The 15340-nt window shown below is 50.8% G+C and overlaps 1 protein-coding gene across 9 annotated transcripts in view; it reads left to right on the top strand.

The window, feature by feature from the left end:
- Positions 1 to 15340, top strand: part of TBX5 (T-box transcription factor 5) — an 87760-nt gene that overhangs the window by 57220 nt on the left and 15200 nt on the right. For all 9 annotated transcript variants that reach the window (XM_039217704.1, XM_039217653.1, XM_039217585.1 and 6 more), the window contains one exon: positions 2480 to 2571. In XM_039217704.1, the coding sequence (XP_039073635.1) occupies positions 2480 to 2571 (92 nt within the window). The remainder of the gene's footprint in view (positions 1 to 2479; positions 2572 to 15340) is intronic.

Here is a 15340-nt window from a genome sequence, read left to right as displayed (position 1 = left end):
GGGCTCAAAACAGAAGTGGATCCGGGAGTGCACATTTTAAAGACTGTTTTCCTAAGAGGTTTTATAGACATTTCTACTCGTTCTGAAGAGTCAAGTCAAGATCAGGAAGTTGTAGGAATGGGCATGGTGTTTTAAAAAAAAAACGAGGGAGGAGGGAATGTGTATACACATCCATGCCCACGCCTACTTTAAACGTTTTAAAATAGATTTTACTTTTTTTAAGAGCGGTTTCAGGTTTACGGCAAAGTTAAGTGGAAAGTACAGAGAGTTCCCAGAGACCCCTTGCCCCTCACCCTTCACGAAGGCTCCGCCCCCAACATCCACCACCAGAGTGAGACATTTATTATAATCGGCGAAAGCACGTTGACACGTCGTTATCACCCTGAGTCCACGTGAGGGTTCACTCGCGGTGTCATACATTCTGTGGGTTTGGACAAACATGTACGCACACGTGTCCGCCATTACTGTATCACACAGAATAGTGTTACTGAATATCCTCCACGCTCTGCCTCTTTGTCTCTCCCTCCACACACAACTTCTGGCCATTGCTGATCTTTGCCTTTTCTAAAATGTCGCATGGTTGGAGTCACATACCGTGTTTTAAAACGTCAATTTTACGTATTTTTTTGTTGCAAGCGCACGCACACGTGCACGTATATAATACAGTAACTTCACGTTCATTATAGAGTCTTGGAGGCAGAGGGCATCTCTTCTGGAAAACAGAACATACCAGAATGCCTGCCCCCAGGTGGATGAATTCTGGGTGCATTCACTAATTACTCCTGGTTTCCCCAAAGAAACTTGCTCAGTGTCTGAAAGTCTGTAGCTCTGCTCCCGGGGGTAGATGAGGTGTTTTTCACGGCTACTTGCGTACCATGTGATCACAGAGAAAGTGCTCTTGTTTGGATTACCTTTCCGTTCATCTGTCAGGGAGAGAGTGCAGGACCAATTTGTGTAAATTCATCTCGCTAAGTGTCTCGTTTCCCCTTGCAACAAAGTGAAGGCAGGCCTTGGGTTTAGAACTTTCTGTGGGTGCTAGTAGAGAGAACTGGCTACAGTAGTTTTCCTTTTATTGAATAGGTGGGCTGGTGATTCTGGTTCCACGTATAGAGAAGTGGTATATTTTTTATAAAATAAATGTAAACAAAGAGTGGTTTGACTTAGATCAAAGTACTAAGCAGACACAGGTGCTGTATAGATATGGTGCAGTCATGATAATGAAGGTGAAGCTAGCATCACTGAATTTGCCTAATGATGCCTTGGTGGCTGCAAAGTGATTTGATGAGGGCGCCTGGGTGGCTCAGTCGGTTAAGCATCCGACTTTGGCTCAGGTCATGATCTCATGGCTCATGGTTTCGAGCCCCGTGTTGGGCTCTGTGCTGACAGCTCAGAGCCTGGAGCCTGCTTCTGATTCTGTCTCTCCCTCTCTCTCTGACTCTCCCTCTGTCTCAAAAATAACTAAACATGGGGCGCCTGTGTGGCTCAGTTGGGTAAGCCTCCGACTTTGGCTCAGGTCATCATCTCATGGTTTGTGAGTTTGAGCCCCACGTCGGGCTGTGTGCTGACAGCTCAGAGCCTGGAGCCTGCTTCAGATTCTGTGTCTCCATCTCTGTCTGCCCCTCGCCCCCTTGCACTCTGTCTCTCTCTCTGAAAAATAAATAAAAACATTTAAAAAAGTAAATAAAAATAAAGGATCCTTAAAAAAAAAGTGATTTGATGCATAAACATGCGATTCACACGCAGCTTTTAGGAAATACTTCTAGCAAAGTCCGTAGGATGGGACTCTCTCCACTGGACCTGGTACAGTCCATCCATGCTTACAAACACGTGTTCACGGCCTACGCGAAAGTTCTGGCCTTTGAAACAGGGATCCTGTTCTGTTACTGAGTGTTGAACGTCAGAACCAGAATTTCCAGAAAGAGGGATCTCTCTTCTTTATCTAGAAAATTGAAGGGGTTTGGAGCTGACAGATACCGTGTGTGTTACCATTCCGTGTTTGGGTACCTGCTTAATTAGACACCGTCGTCCACCTGGGCTGGCCACCCCGGGTCTGTGGAGCCGAGTGAAGCCGGCATGAGGCCCGGCAGAATTTTGAAAGCAATCGAGTTTTTCCACACCGCCATCACCGCACTGCGGGAGGACCGTGCGTCAGCACTGTACAACCTCGTTGGGGGGAACCGAGCGCTGGGGGCCTAGACTGTGTTTGTAGCGCAGCACAGCAGGATTAAAAAACAAACCCAGCTGGGGCGAGGCAGGGTATGACTCCAATTAGTGGGCAAACCGAAACCAGGTTTTTTCCCCCTTTTAAAAGCGGTCTGATCTAGGACACTTTTCAAAGCCTCCTCTCGAATGAAGTGGTGGGTTCCATTGACGTGACCGGCTTAATTTGCTGCTCTTGGTTGCCAGAGGCTGCGTTTCCTGCAATTGAGTGAAAACCCAAGTCTCTCTCTCCCTCTCTCTCTCTCTCTCCTTCCTTCAGATCACCCAATTGAAGATTGAGAATAATCCCTTCGCCAAAGGCTTCCGGGGCAGTGACGACATGGAACTGCATAGAATGTCAAGAATGCAAAGGTAAGAAGGTGGAACTCTGAGCTCTTTTGTCTCCACGTCCCCATGGAGAAAAGGGGGAGCCAGCTACCTACAGCCCCCCCATCTGATAACCCCCCACATGCTCACCTGCGGCTTACACTATGGGACAGCCTGGGGGGGGGGACAGACACGTGTGTGTTCCTTTGGGGGGTGGGACGGGGAGAAAGCACAGGGGAACTTGATGCTCTCCATCTGGGCAACAAAAGCTAGAACTTTCTCTCCTCTCTCTCTTTGCTGTCTCTCTCCTTCTCGTGAACCCAATCCTTTCTCTTTTTCTTCCCATAAGTCACAGCCGACGAATGATTTTCTTTTTGGCCACAGCTCTCCATAAATGAAAGGGAAGTTAATGACTTGATTTCCTGGGGGTGAAATACAGACAAACTTGACACCATGTGGTGGTCCGGGGCACCGGGGGATTGGAAGCTGGTGATAAAAATTGCTCGGTATTTTTACATATCCTGTGGTCACGGTCGCTGATATGATGAATAGAAGGGGCCTATAGCAAATGTACATAGTGGGAATTTGGTCTGATTTGAAAGGGTTGTACAAGCATTGCCAATTTTGTCAAACATTCTCTTACCTCATGATACGCTTCCAAAATAACTTACCATATGGCGAGAGAATTAGAAATACATCTTGATTCCTTTGACCAGGAAGGGGTTTCTCTCCCCCCTCCCACCCCTTCTGGTGGGTTTAGTGTTTCAAAATAAAATGAGGTCATTTAGGAAGCTTTTCCTTATCCTTTGTGGAAGACATGAAAAGGGGGAGTCAGGCAGAAGGACCTAAGAGATCTAAAGAAAGATCGAAAGAAAGAAAGATCGAAAGAAAGAAAACCGAAGAGATCTAAAGAAAGGAAGAGGGAAAAAGCGCTGTGGTTTTGACATCGGTTTGGAAATACGTACCACGGGAACAGTTTTTCGATGGTGGGCTCACCTGATCTATGCACGCTTTTAAAAAATAACACCAATACCTTCAGATGCGCACACGTCCACCCCAGGATGATCGCCGGGTAGCAAGATGCTTTTTGTGGCCAAGGGAACCAAGTTCTTCAATTATATTTGTTAGAAAATGTTGGCTTTGAGTGTCTGCATTTGGAAAGCGGAGTTGGGTGAAGTCTACGGTCAGTGGAAAAGTTGACAGCAAGTACCACGTAAATTTGGGAGGGGTCAGAGGAATTGTTTGTGGCCCTGGGCTCAGGGTGCCAAGCTTTTTTTATTTCCACGGTGATCACACCCCCGCGCCATTCTGTCAGCTGTCCTTAAGGTGTTTTAGCCTTTGATAGAGTCTTACCTCAGCCCTCCTGGGGGTGGGGCGCTCTGGCGGCCGAGCAGGTAGGGGCTGGATGAGATGAGAGCCACCCCCTTCCAGCCTGCAAACCCAGAGTTTTTCCATCCCTCGAACTTTCCTTCCTTCCCACAAAGTCAACAGCAGGTGGGATAATGGATTGAAGGTGTTGCAAATCACCCCCTCACACATACCAGTCACCCGGTCCTGTTGATCTAGCCTTCTTAACATATGTCCGAATTCACCCCCCACCCTTGCCAGGCTGTCTGTTCCAGCTGCCACAGCCTCCTGGGTTATGTGGGCCCTTCTAGGACTTTCTCCAGGCAGCTGCCAAAGACATCTTTGTAAAACACAGATCAGACGAGCTTGCTCCACAGCCTAGAACATTCCCAGGCTTCCTGATGCTTTCAGGGGAAGGTCGTCCAGACTCCTTCCCGTGGAGGGCCGTGCCCTTCCTGTGTGACCTGTCCACTGCCCTAGGTTGTCCCGTCCAGTGGCCCCTCTCTGTCTCAACCATGCAGAAAGGGATGCTCGACATGTGGATTCTTGCCGTGATTTTTGGCCCTTTGAACAGCACGTCTGGTGTTCCTCAGGCTTCCTCCCTTCCTCCTCACTTGACCATCAGCTGCCCGTCACTAGGTCTCCTTGGAGCTGTCCCTTCCTCCAAGAGGTGTCCCCTGGCCACAGACCATGTATGTCTGTCCCTGGGATCCCTCACTACTTTCCTGTGTCAGGCCAGGGCCCTGAGCTTTAGAAGTGGATTCACTAGATGATAGACACAGAGGAAGAGACAGGTAGGGAAGTGAAGGTGTCTGGGAGCCTGAACGTCAGTGACCCCAGGGGACTCTGTCCTGAAGTTCTAAACACAGCTGGCTGGATATTTAGGCAGACGACTCTATTTTGGTCTGAGTTGGCTGTCCCTCTCATCTCTCAGTTATTGGAGATCGGCTAAGGGCTGTCTCAGGATCCTTTTTGGGGAAGGCACGTGCAGAAAAAGGCAGGAAAGGGTGGCCCGTCGTCAGTAGGCACTCAGTAATTGACATGTTGGATCAAAACTCTCAGCTGAAGAACCACGTGTGTCTTGGTGGCCATGTTAGGAGTTGCACTGGGGAACCAGGCTGGGAGAGTGGACAGGGTCCTCTGCCCAGGTCTGTGGCTGTGGCCCCTGAGAAGGGGACAGAGTAAGGCAGAGGGGCTCCAACAGAAGGCTTTGGGGGTCCAACGAGCCTGGGTTCCATCCTTGCTCTGCATTTCTCAGCATGTGACCTCGGGCGAGTGACTTAACCTCCCAGAGCCTCAGTGTCTTCATCTGTCAAATGGGCACACATAAATACAGCCTCCATTTTCCAAGGTTCTCATAAGAACCAATATGAGGGAATGTCAGCAGGATGCGTGGTACCTAGTCCCAGCTCGATATAACGTCTCTGATTTGGGGGAAGACTCCCCGTTACCCCCAGTTTTGCCCTCGTGAAGCATTGATTCTGGGCTGTGGTCCCAGCTCCCAGTGACAAGTGGGGGAGATGGCTGTCCGGAGTCGGCTGTGATAACGGCCAGGCCAGCACAGCAGGCTCCCTGTTCATCTCGTAATCCTGTTTCCTGTCCCCTGCACACCCGGTGACAGCTGGCTACGGGAGGGGGGGCGGGGGAAGGAGGAATGATCTTTCCTCTAATTCCAACAGTTGGAAGAAGGGAGAGGGCCGAACATTGACTCACGGTCAGCCCACATAAATAACGTCGGCATTGGCTCGGCAGATGTCTGGGCACTCACCCGGCCATGCCTCTTCACCCAGCTCTCCGCGTTTTTTTGAAAATGCAGATGGTGTCTTAGTTATTTTGCCACGTAGGACTTCTAGTTACAGAAACAAGGCCGCTGATTATAAAAAACAAATGTGAGAGCTGCAGAAAATGCACAAAGAAGATAAAATTATTTTAAAACCCCGTCTTTAGCAGAGTGATTAAAATATGTGCCAAGGTTATTCTGCAGGGTTAATCTGTGGCTTCAAAAACATCTTCTGCTAAAAACCGATATTTTCCAAATGACAGGGCCCCCTCCCCTGGTGACAGATGGGTGATTTTAGAAGGTGGATGGCCACTAGCATATCAGGCTGATTTTATAGATGTTGGTGCTTTCAATGAGGCTGGTTCTGAAGCGGGAGGGAAGGAGGGAGGGAAGGGGGAGGGTTAAGGCTGATTATTTAAGGGAAAATATTAACTGAAGAGCAATACAGCTGGAGTAAAGGTTTGGTGAACTGGTCAAGGTCATAGGCGCGCGGCAGACGTTTGGGAAATACCCCTAAATGCTCATCCTAACGACAAAGGTGTGGGAGCCTCGCTGCTGTTTGAAATGATCTCGGCTCCGGTGTTCCGTACAGCATGGCCTTCTCGAATTTTGCTCCAGTCTTTAAGATGTGTTCAGTCAAGTTGTGAACTTGGCCAAGGCCAAGGACTCTGGGGGTGGAGGTGGGGGCCCTGGGAGGAGGGGAGATGGGGGAAGGAGAGGGTGGGAGCCCGGCCTCTTGGGACGAGTGGCATTTGCACTGTTGGGAAGAAGGGTTTTCTGCTTTGGATCAGGGTAGAAGTGGGTAGGAATCTGCAAGTCTTGGGGTGTAGAGAGGGTCACACTCTGAAGCTCTCTGAAAGCCAGCCAGGTGGCACAGTGACATGGTGGCTTGGGGAGTATGGCCGCCCCAAGAAGCATAGGATGCTACAGACAGAAGGGGACCACAGGAGACAGCATCTCCCCCAGTTTCCTCCCTTTTACAGAAGGGGAAACTGAGGACCAGAGACTCATTAATTCATGCAGTTTCTGATCTATCAATCTGTTATTCAGTTAACACTCATTTATGAAGTGCTTGCTGTACACCAGGTGCTGAGGATGCAAAGGTGAATCCCCAGGGCAACAAGGGCCGCTGGCTTTGGGGTCAGGGCCACCCATGGAGTGGCTCCGAGGGCTCCCCTATTCCACCGAGCCTCTACTTCCTCATCTGTAAAATGGGGGATGATTATAGAAGCCGCCTCCAGGGCTGTTGCATGGGTGAATGAGGTGATGTATGCATCCTGATTACTCTTGCAACATAACTGGCTGCTCCCAGGCTCCGCTGGGACGGGCTGGGAAGCTACGCCTTCGTTTCGTGGGTGTGGCTGTAAATCCGGGACTCCAGAACGCTAGACCTGGCTCACTCTGTGCTTCCACAGCCCGCTCAAGGGCCACGGAAGTACAAGCGACCTCAGCGCTTCAGGAGGAGTTGGGAGGCCATCCACGTGCCCCTGAGCCCCACCCAGGCACGGTCCACTAGCCCTCGCTCGGTGATGCTCTTCACCACTGCTGATGCCGAGAAGACCAGGCGTCGCTTGTCACCACTGTGTGCCCAGTGAAGCAGGAAGTCACAGGGGAGCACTTTTTTCCTCTTCGTGATGGGTGGGTCGGGAACTTGGAAAGGGCTCGTCTGGGCAGTTCTCGCCCGCAGTCAGGCGTTGGTTGGGGCGGCAGGTAGCAGAAGTCCCGTGTCCGCGATGGCGCGTTGCCGTGGTGACCAGCTGGTGCTACCTTTCGGCTGGGACCTCACTGGGCTGTGCGTGGGGGACCCTGAGTGGTCAGACTCCTCCTGGGGCTGCCGGCTGCTCCCAAGGGAACCAGGAGGAAGCCGAGACACTCTTGTTTAAGATGTGTAGTGTGACTTCTGCGGCATCCCGTGGCTTGGATGGGACTCACAACTCGAGGAGCAGGGATTCCCTCCAGTAGGGAGGAGGGTCGAAGAGGGTGTCTGCATGTTTTAACTCCACTCCAGCAGGCATGGTGGCACTTGGCAGGGTATCGGGTCCCGACTGATGCTGGATTGATGTCAGCCCAGTGCTGAGATGGGGTCCCTGCCTTCGTGAAGCCAGAGGCCAGTGTGATGAGCCCCAGGGCCACATGGCTGGTCAGGGTGCAGAGGCCTGGCCGTGAGCTTGTTTTATTTTCCGAGGATGGAGAGACTGCCCCTTGCTCCCCACTGGCTCCTCCTTGTCTTCCTGTAATAACATACCCCAGAACGAGGGGTAAGCTGTGTGCACAGAGCAGACACATTTCTGCAGCGTCACTGGGGCTTTGTCACACTCGGTGGATGGTGGCAGCTTCAGAACCTTTACTTCCTCAGTCTTTTACTGGGCTGCCCTCGCGCTGTGTGGAGGTGGTCTCTGGAAATGGGACACCCCGAGGGTCTGCCTTCCCTCCCCCTCCCCCTCCAGCCGGTGGCTAGGAGAGCTGAGAGCCCAGAATGTCCCAGCCCCACGGAATAGGCTCCTCCGTCTCTCTCAGGCCACGGCTCACACTGGAAACTGACCATTCTCACCTGCCTCTGAGCTATTTATATTCCCCTCCACCTTCTTCCCCAGGGCTGGGCTTCTTAATCAGGGGCCCTTTTGAAAATCCAATTAAAGCCAGGGACTCTCCAAAAGACTCACAATATATAAATAGGCAAAAAAATAAATAAATAAATAAATAAAATAAAAAATGGCCAACGATTTCAAAGGATTCAGGGGTCTGGGGCCCCTAGAAGGTAAAAGCCTTTCCTCCATTGCCACCTTCCCTCCTTCTCCAGCCCTGGCTTCCTGACTTTAAATAATGTGGAGCTTCTAACCGCAAAGGGTCACCTTCAAACGGCTTCGCACTCTTGTATTCCCATGCTTGCGGTGAAAGGTAATCGGAATGCCCAGTTAATGAGGAGCGATTTCCAAGTAGACATTCTGGACACGGCATGAACTCCCCACTTCTTGCTGTACTTCTGGCTCGCCGCACGGCTTCCCCCGGAGAAGTGTGAACTTGTGGGAAACAACGGCAGGTTGTGTTTGGGAAGCCAAGCCGGCCTGAGTTTGAAATTGAGGTTTGTCCCAAGGGGGTCCCATGTTGGCTCCTGGGTGACCATCAGGGATATGGATGCTGAGAACAATGCCTCCCCCCCCCATCTGTAACACTGTTCCCATCCCCCGCTCCAGCCCTGCTCTTCGGGGACAGTGTCTGTGGGCACATCACTCATTCACGAGTGAGTAGCGTTTCTCAGACTTTTGGCAGACCTCAAAATTACCTGGGGGGTGGGGGAGCTTGTTAAGAAAAGCAGATTTCTGGGTTTCATCCTCAGGTTCAGAGGCTCTAGGGAGGGCTCCGAAACTGCCCTTTGACAGGTTTTCTGATGGAGGGGTCCCCTGCTCGCACCTGGGTAGTCCCTTGGCTCTACAGAATGAGCAAGGGTGTTCGGCTAAATGTGTGAAACAGATCTGGAAATAGATCCCATGTGCGGGGCTGTTGTATAAAACATAACCCTTTGCTGTAAGTGCTCAACTTTGGCTGAGCAAGAGAAGTACCTGCAGTCTTTCCACGATGCTTTCTTATGAAAACTGTAAGACATATAGAAAACCTGGGAGAATTAGACAATGAACACCCATAAATCTTCTGCTTACATTCTACGGTTAATATTTTGCTACATATTTGCCCTATCATCCATCTAACCACCCACCCGTCCATCCGTCCATCCACCCATCCATCCATTGACTAATCCATCTTTCTATCTGTTGATCCATCCATCCATCCGTCTGTCCATCCATCCATTGGACAGTCCATCCATCCATCCATCCATCCATCCATCCACCATCCACCAGCCCATCCATCCATCCATCCATTCATCCACCATCCACCATCCACCAGCCCATCCATCCATCCATCCATCCACCATCCACCAGCTCATCTAGCCATCCATCCATCCATCCATCCATTATATTTTTTATGCACTTCATACTGAGCAGCAGTGGCAGACATGAGTACATTCCACTCCTCTGTACTTCATCATGCGTATCATTAACTAAGATTCAATTTTTGCTCACAGATATCTATTTTAGGTAAAGTTACATACAGCGAAAGGCACAAACCATAAATGCCCCGTTCGCTTTTTGACAAATGCACATTCCTACGAAACCCAAGCCCCCGTCGTAATAGAGAACATTCCCCCACCCCAGAAATTTCCCTCATGTTCCCTCCCAATTAATTCTTGCCTCCGTCTCCCCACCAGAAGCAATCAGTGTTTCGACTTTTATTTTTATTTTTTTACTGTTAGGTTTTTTTCTGTTACAGAATTTTGTACAAATGGATTTTTAGAGCGTGTACTCTTTTGCATAAGCCTTTTTCTCCTGGGGAGCTTTTAAACCCCCCCAAGTCCAGGCTGTACCACAGAACAATGACATCAGACTCTTGCGGGGGTGGGGGTGGGGGGGGCTCAGGAGTCAGTATTTCTTTTCTCTGCTGAATGTTTTTCTGTTTTTAATTGAAGTGTAATTAATATGTGGTGTTATGTTAGTTTCAGGTGTACAGTGTAGTGATTCAACAATTCTATATATTGTTCGGTGCTCATCAGAATAAGTGTATTCTTAATCCCTGTTAACTATTTCACCAGGAGTGAACATTTTTTTCCCTAATTGCCCCAGGCGATTGTGCTATGCAGCCGAGCTTCAACCATACTCCAGTCTCTACCCTTCCTCACCCTAAGCCCTGTATCTCAACTACTCGGTCCCAGTAATGTTCTCACATTAGAAGTTCTCCCTGGAGGCCCATTCTTTCACAGGTGTTTGTTTTTAGGGGGAGAGATGGATTTTTATATTAGTACACAGGCCATTTGGCATTCTCGCAGAAGTGCTTGCTTTTGGGTGGCTTTGCCAAGGTCATCGTTTGAACTGAAGGTCACCAGGAGCTCCTTGACTTACTTCTGCATGACCGAGGGGCCCCTCCCTCAGGACAGAGGCCTCAAAACAAGCCCCTTTGGTATAGGAAGCAGTTAGAGAAAGATCCGCTAGTCTGGGCCGTTCCAGCCTTCTGGTTTCCAGAAAGACCAGGGCCGGACCTCAGAGAGTCCCCTCCACCTTCCCATCCTCCTTCCAAAATCATGAAAAAAAAAAAAAAAAGCTAATAAAGACATGATTAAACTTGTTAAAATTGATAGTTTTAGGGGACTGAACCAAGAGGTCAAGGTCTTCAGGCTGAGTACGTACCTGGCGGATGGACCGTTACCTTGAGCCCGCCGCAAGCTTCATTTGCACCGACCTTCCCTGTCTGTGGCCTCACGCCCCAGCTCTTCCCTTTGGGGGCTGACAGCTATGATATGTGATGTGGGCCTTGTTCCCATTCTGTGAGTGGAGAAATGGAGGCAAAGACTGATGTCAACAGTGGTCGTGAAACTGTTCAGGACTTGCTCTGCGATTCCAGAGCTGGCTCTGGACTTCTTTTGAGGAGGTGCTAACAAGAACGGACTTCCCCCTAGAAAAATCGACAAGTTCTAACTATATGACATTCGGGCAGAGTTTGGGGGGCAGTTCCTAGGCCAATCAGACCCCAGGCAAGGGACGTGCCTCTGCTTCCAAACGTAATAACGGGTGATCTGTAAGCTGGTGTTTATCGAGCTGTGGGTCCCACATACATGGTAAGCCTTTCTGGGCATCGCATTATTTTACAATCCCGAGACGTGGTGGATTTTACTGTTCCCATTTTATAGGCAGAAAAGTGAGGCTCAGAGAAAGGTGGAACCTAGCCAGCTCCACAGTGGCCGGGTTTGTGGCTGGCGAGGCCCGTCCACGCGGCCTGATTTCAGAGCCCCAACTCAGCACGACCACCCCGATGTTAAATTACCTAGAGATTCAACCAGGGAGCCCCGAGTTCTCAACCCAAAGTTGCCGTAAGTGGTGGGGGCTCAAGGCCAGAGAGGGAGGCATCTTTGAACTTCTGCAGCCCTGGTTGTTGGGCCCGTGGTGGGAGATGCGTACGTGTTCTTGGTGCGCCCGGTTCTCACCGTGCCCTCCCCCAGCGTGCTGGCGCGGTGCGAACTGAGTAATTAAAGGACCGCAAAGCTCTGTAGACGCAGAGGAGACAGCAACTCTCGTTCGCGCTGAGCTCTATCCTGCCTGGCTCAGCTGTCCCCGGTCCTCCCCCCATGAGCGTCCACGCACGTTAGCTCAGAATAGCGTCCCCGAGCGTTTTTAGAAAGTGAATAGATCGTGAAGGCCGGGATTGTGGGGATTTTAATCAAGACGGAGGTACTAGTCAGAGGGGGACAGGGACTCTGCAGCCCCAGTCTTGCCCCGGCGCGCCGCTTCCGTTGTCTGAGAGGGCTTGCCGGTCTTGGGGGGGAGGGGAGTGACACCCCTCCCAGCACCCAGGCACCCCTGCCACCTGCTCCCGTGAAAAGGCCGATTCAGTGGGGTGCGGTGGAAAACCTTCTCGGGGGCCTTCGTTAGCAGGCGGCGGGCTGCGGACGGAGCTTGGCCGCCGATCGCAGTATTCCCTTGTAACGTTTTACAGCCCAGAGCCGGCGACAATGGCGTCATTCACTGCACTCGCTCACGTGGAACAGAATGTGAGAGGGGGCCCCCCCGAGCCGGGGAGGCGCTGGTCTGCGGGGCGCCGGCAGCCAGGGCGAGCGGAGGGGCTGGGGACCCCGGCTTGTGTCCCGGGAACCCGCACTGGGCGCCGCATGTCCGTGAGGATGCGCCTGCAGCTGGCAGAGAGCGGGGGGGAGGGGGAGGGGGTGACCTTGGTAAACTGTAGGTCGCTCAAACAGCAGGACAGACAGATTGGCCAGTAGAACTTGACGTTGCCCGTTGCAGCCCGGACCCAGCTGTTGCCACAAGGACGCCTCATGCATCAGGGCGGCTGTGTTGCCCAGGCTGTTGGTGTGAAGGAGGCAGTTCCCTGTGATCACGTTTAAGTGAGTTGGCAAGAGCTTTGGAATCGCCCTGACCCGGGGCGCAGCTCCGCTTTATTCTCTGCTGGGCCACTTGGGGAAAGTTGCTTAACCTCTCTGAGCCTCAACTTCTTTACCTCTAAAGTACATGTAATCCTACCGATGAGGCGGGCTTATCGCCTGGATCAAATGAGTGGCTAGAACCCCAAGAGGCATCTAAAGAACAATGTGGAGGGGGACGAGGAAGAGGGAAATGAGGATAGGGCTGGAAAAAAAAAAAAACCCACTCCAGCACTTTGTCGCTTCCCTCTTCCAAGAAGAACAAGGGCTTTTCAGCTTTTACTTTACGTCCTTTGTGCCCTGGATTCTTTTTTCTTGTTTTTAAATGTTTGTTCATTTTTTGAGAGACAGAGAGAGAACGAGTGTGAGCAGGGGAGGGGCAGAGAGAGAGGGAGACACAGACTCTGAAGCAGGCTCCAGGCTCTGAGCTGGCAGCACAGCGCCCGACGCGGGGCTCGAACCCACGAACTGTGAGATCGTGACCCGAGCCGAAGTCGGAGGCTTAACCCACTGAGCCACTCCGGCGCCCCAAGTGCCCTGAATTCTCCACTGATGCCCTCAAGCTGTTGAGGAAGAGAATTTGTCTTCCCCGCTGCAAGGACGTTAGGCGCTGTGACTTATCGCCCCGACCGTGTTCCTCTGGTGCGTCGAGGAGCCCGGGGAAGATCCCCCCATGTCACTGGATTGCAAATGCTCTCTCCCCTTTGCTCTGTCATCCCGTACTGACTGGGGACACACTTCACCCTGGCACGCTCCTATTTTGACACCTGTCAGATGGACTTGGGGACGTCATTTTGCAGGCTCCACGCGAGGTGTTCCTGACGGGTGGTGGGGACGATGTCTCCGGCGCCTTGCAGAGAAACAAGCTGTGAGGGACAAGTGGTTATGAGGATAGTGTGGCTTTCCCACTTCTGTGAGTGTTAGTAATCAAAAGCAGGGTTTGGCCCTTTCCAGAGTCATTTTGCAATTTGGCGGCGCTGGGAGAGGAGAATTCCACAGAGTCCATTGATACATTCTCTTGTAAAATCCCCCGGCCAACATTTTTTGGGAGTTGTTTTCTTTAATTAAAAAAAAAAAAAAATAACCTTCCCCATTAAGAACATAAAACCAAAAAGAGATTTCCCCCTTCGTGTCGGAGCCCTGGCGGGCCGGCTCTTGAACTAAGCAGACCTAAGCAGAATTGCCGACGAGGTTTGACAGCTTTTATAATGTTTTATTATTATTGTAATTTTTTCTTTTTCTTCTTCTTTTTTTTTTTTTTTCCATTACGTAGCTGGAGCCTCAAAGAGAGGACTGCAAAGCTAATTTTATTCCTTTCAGGCTTCTGGCCCCCTCCCCCACCCCCTCCTCCCGGAGGATGGCCGAGGGGTGGTGTGGTTACACACGATGGCTCCCACTTAGGTCCCGAGATGGCACATGGCACGGGAAAGCTCGGCCGGGGGGCCCCTGGGTGTCGTGAGGGTTCTGTAGCCTCATGGAAAGTTGGCAGACGGTCCGCGGCCCTGGCCTGGCTACTCTGATGTGCTTTCACATGACAAACAAAGTCAGGGGCCGGGGTGGAGATGGTTCCGCCCCCGAGGGGTTGGAGACGTGGGAGAGGAATCTTGGGCCCCAGCCCCGCTCTCCTAGAAGTATACTGTGCTCTGAGATTGGACACAAACCTTCCGGAGCCTGTGGAGAAGTCGTCGGGCGCCGGCTGGGTTACACACCCGGTCGTGGGTCTTTCTAGCTCTGGGACCAGGGGCAGTTACTTCATCTCCCAGAGCCTTGGGGTGCCCTTTGGACGTGACGGGATTGCATGTGTGCTGTTTTTGAATTTACGTTGTTTTACTTAAGTGTTTAAAAAATTATTTTATATATTTATTTTTTTAAACGTTTATTTATATTTGAGAGAGACAGAGTGTCAGTTGGGGAGGGGCAGAGAGAGAGGGAGACAGAATCTGAAGCAGCTCCAGGCTCTGAGCTGCCAGCACAGAACCCGACGCGGGGCTCAAACCCACGAACTGTGAGATCATGCCCTGAGCTGAGGTCGGCCGCTTAACGACTGAGCCACCCAGGTGCTCCTAAAATTTATTTTGAGAGAGCGAGCACGAGTAGGGGAGGGGCAGAGAGAAAGAATCCTAAGCAGGCTCCCCACTGTCAGCACAGAGCCTGATGTGGAGCTCGAACCCACGAACTGTGGACATCATGACCTGAGCCAAAATCACGAGTTGGACTCTTAACCGACTGAGCCACCCAGGCGCCCCTCTTCGAGTTCAATACATATTTATTTCAGTTGCTTTACAGGGTCCGTTGTGCCACAAGCCCATAATTTTGCAGATATCGTTGCTCAGAGTGAGGCTAAATGCACTTGGTGAAAGATGGATTGAAAAACATGATACAAAAAAGAATAGTTGGTTTGTGGCAAAAATCACAACTGACTAAGTTTGGGATTTATTGATGTGTATTTCTTCTCAGGAGGAGTTCTGATCCTGTTTGGTGGCCTGGGCCTCTCTGGTGGCCTCGTGAAACTTACACGTCACTTCTCAGAATAATACGATTAAATGCATTATATCAGATGTGTAGATTGCAGAAGAAAACCAGTTGTATTTAAATATAGTTATAGAAATATTTTTATTTTATTATTTATTAATTTTTTTTAAATAATTTTTCTTTTTTTTTGTTTTTTTTGTTTTTTTTTTAAATGTTTTATTTATTTCTAGGAGAGA

The sequence above is a fragment of the Hyaena hyaena genome, unplaced genomic scaffold, assembly GCF_003009895.1.
Source record: "Hyaena hyaena isolate Hyena2069 unplaced genomic scaffold, ASM300989v1 scaffold_0, whole genome shotgun sequence".
NCBI lineage: Eukaryota > Metazoa > Chordata > Mammalia > Carnivora > Hyaenidae > Hyaena > Hyaena hyaena.
This window is presented reverse-complemented; position numbering and strand designations above follow the sequence as displayed.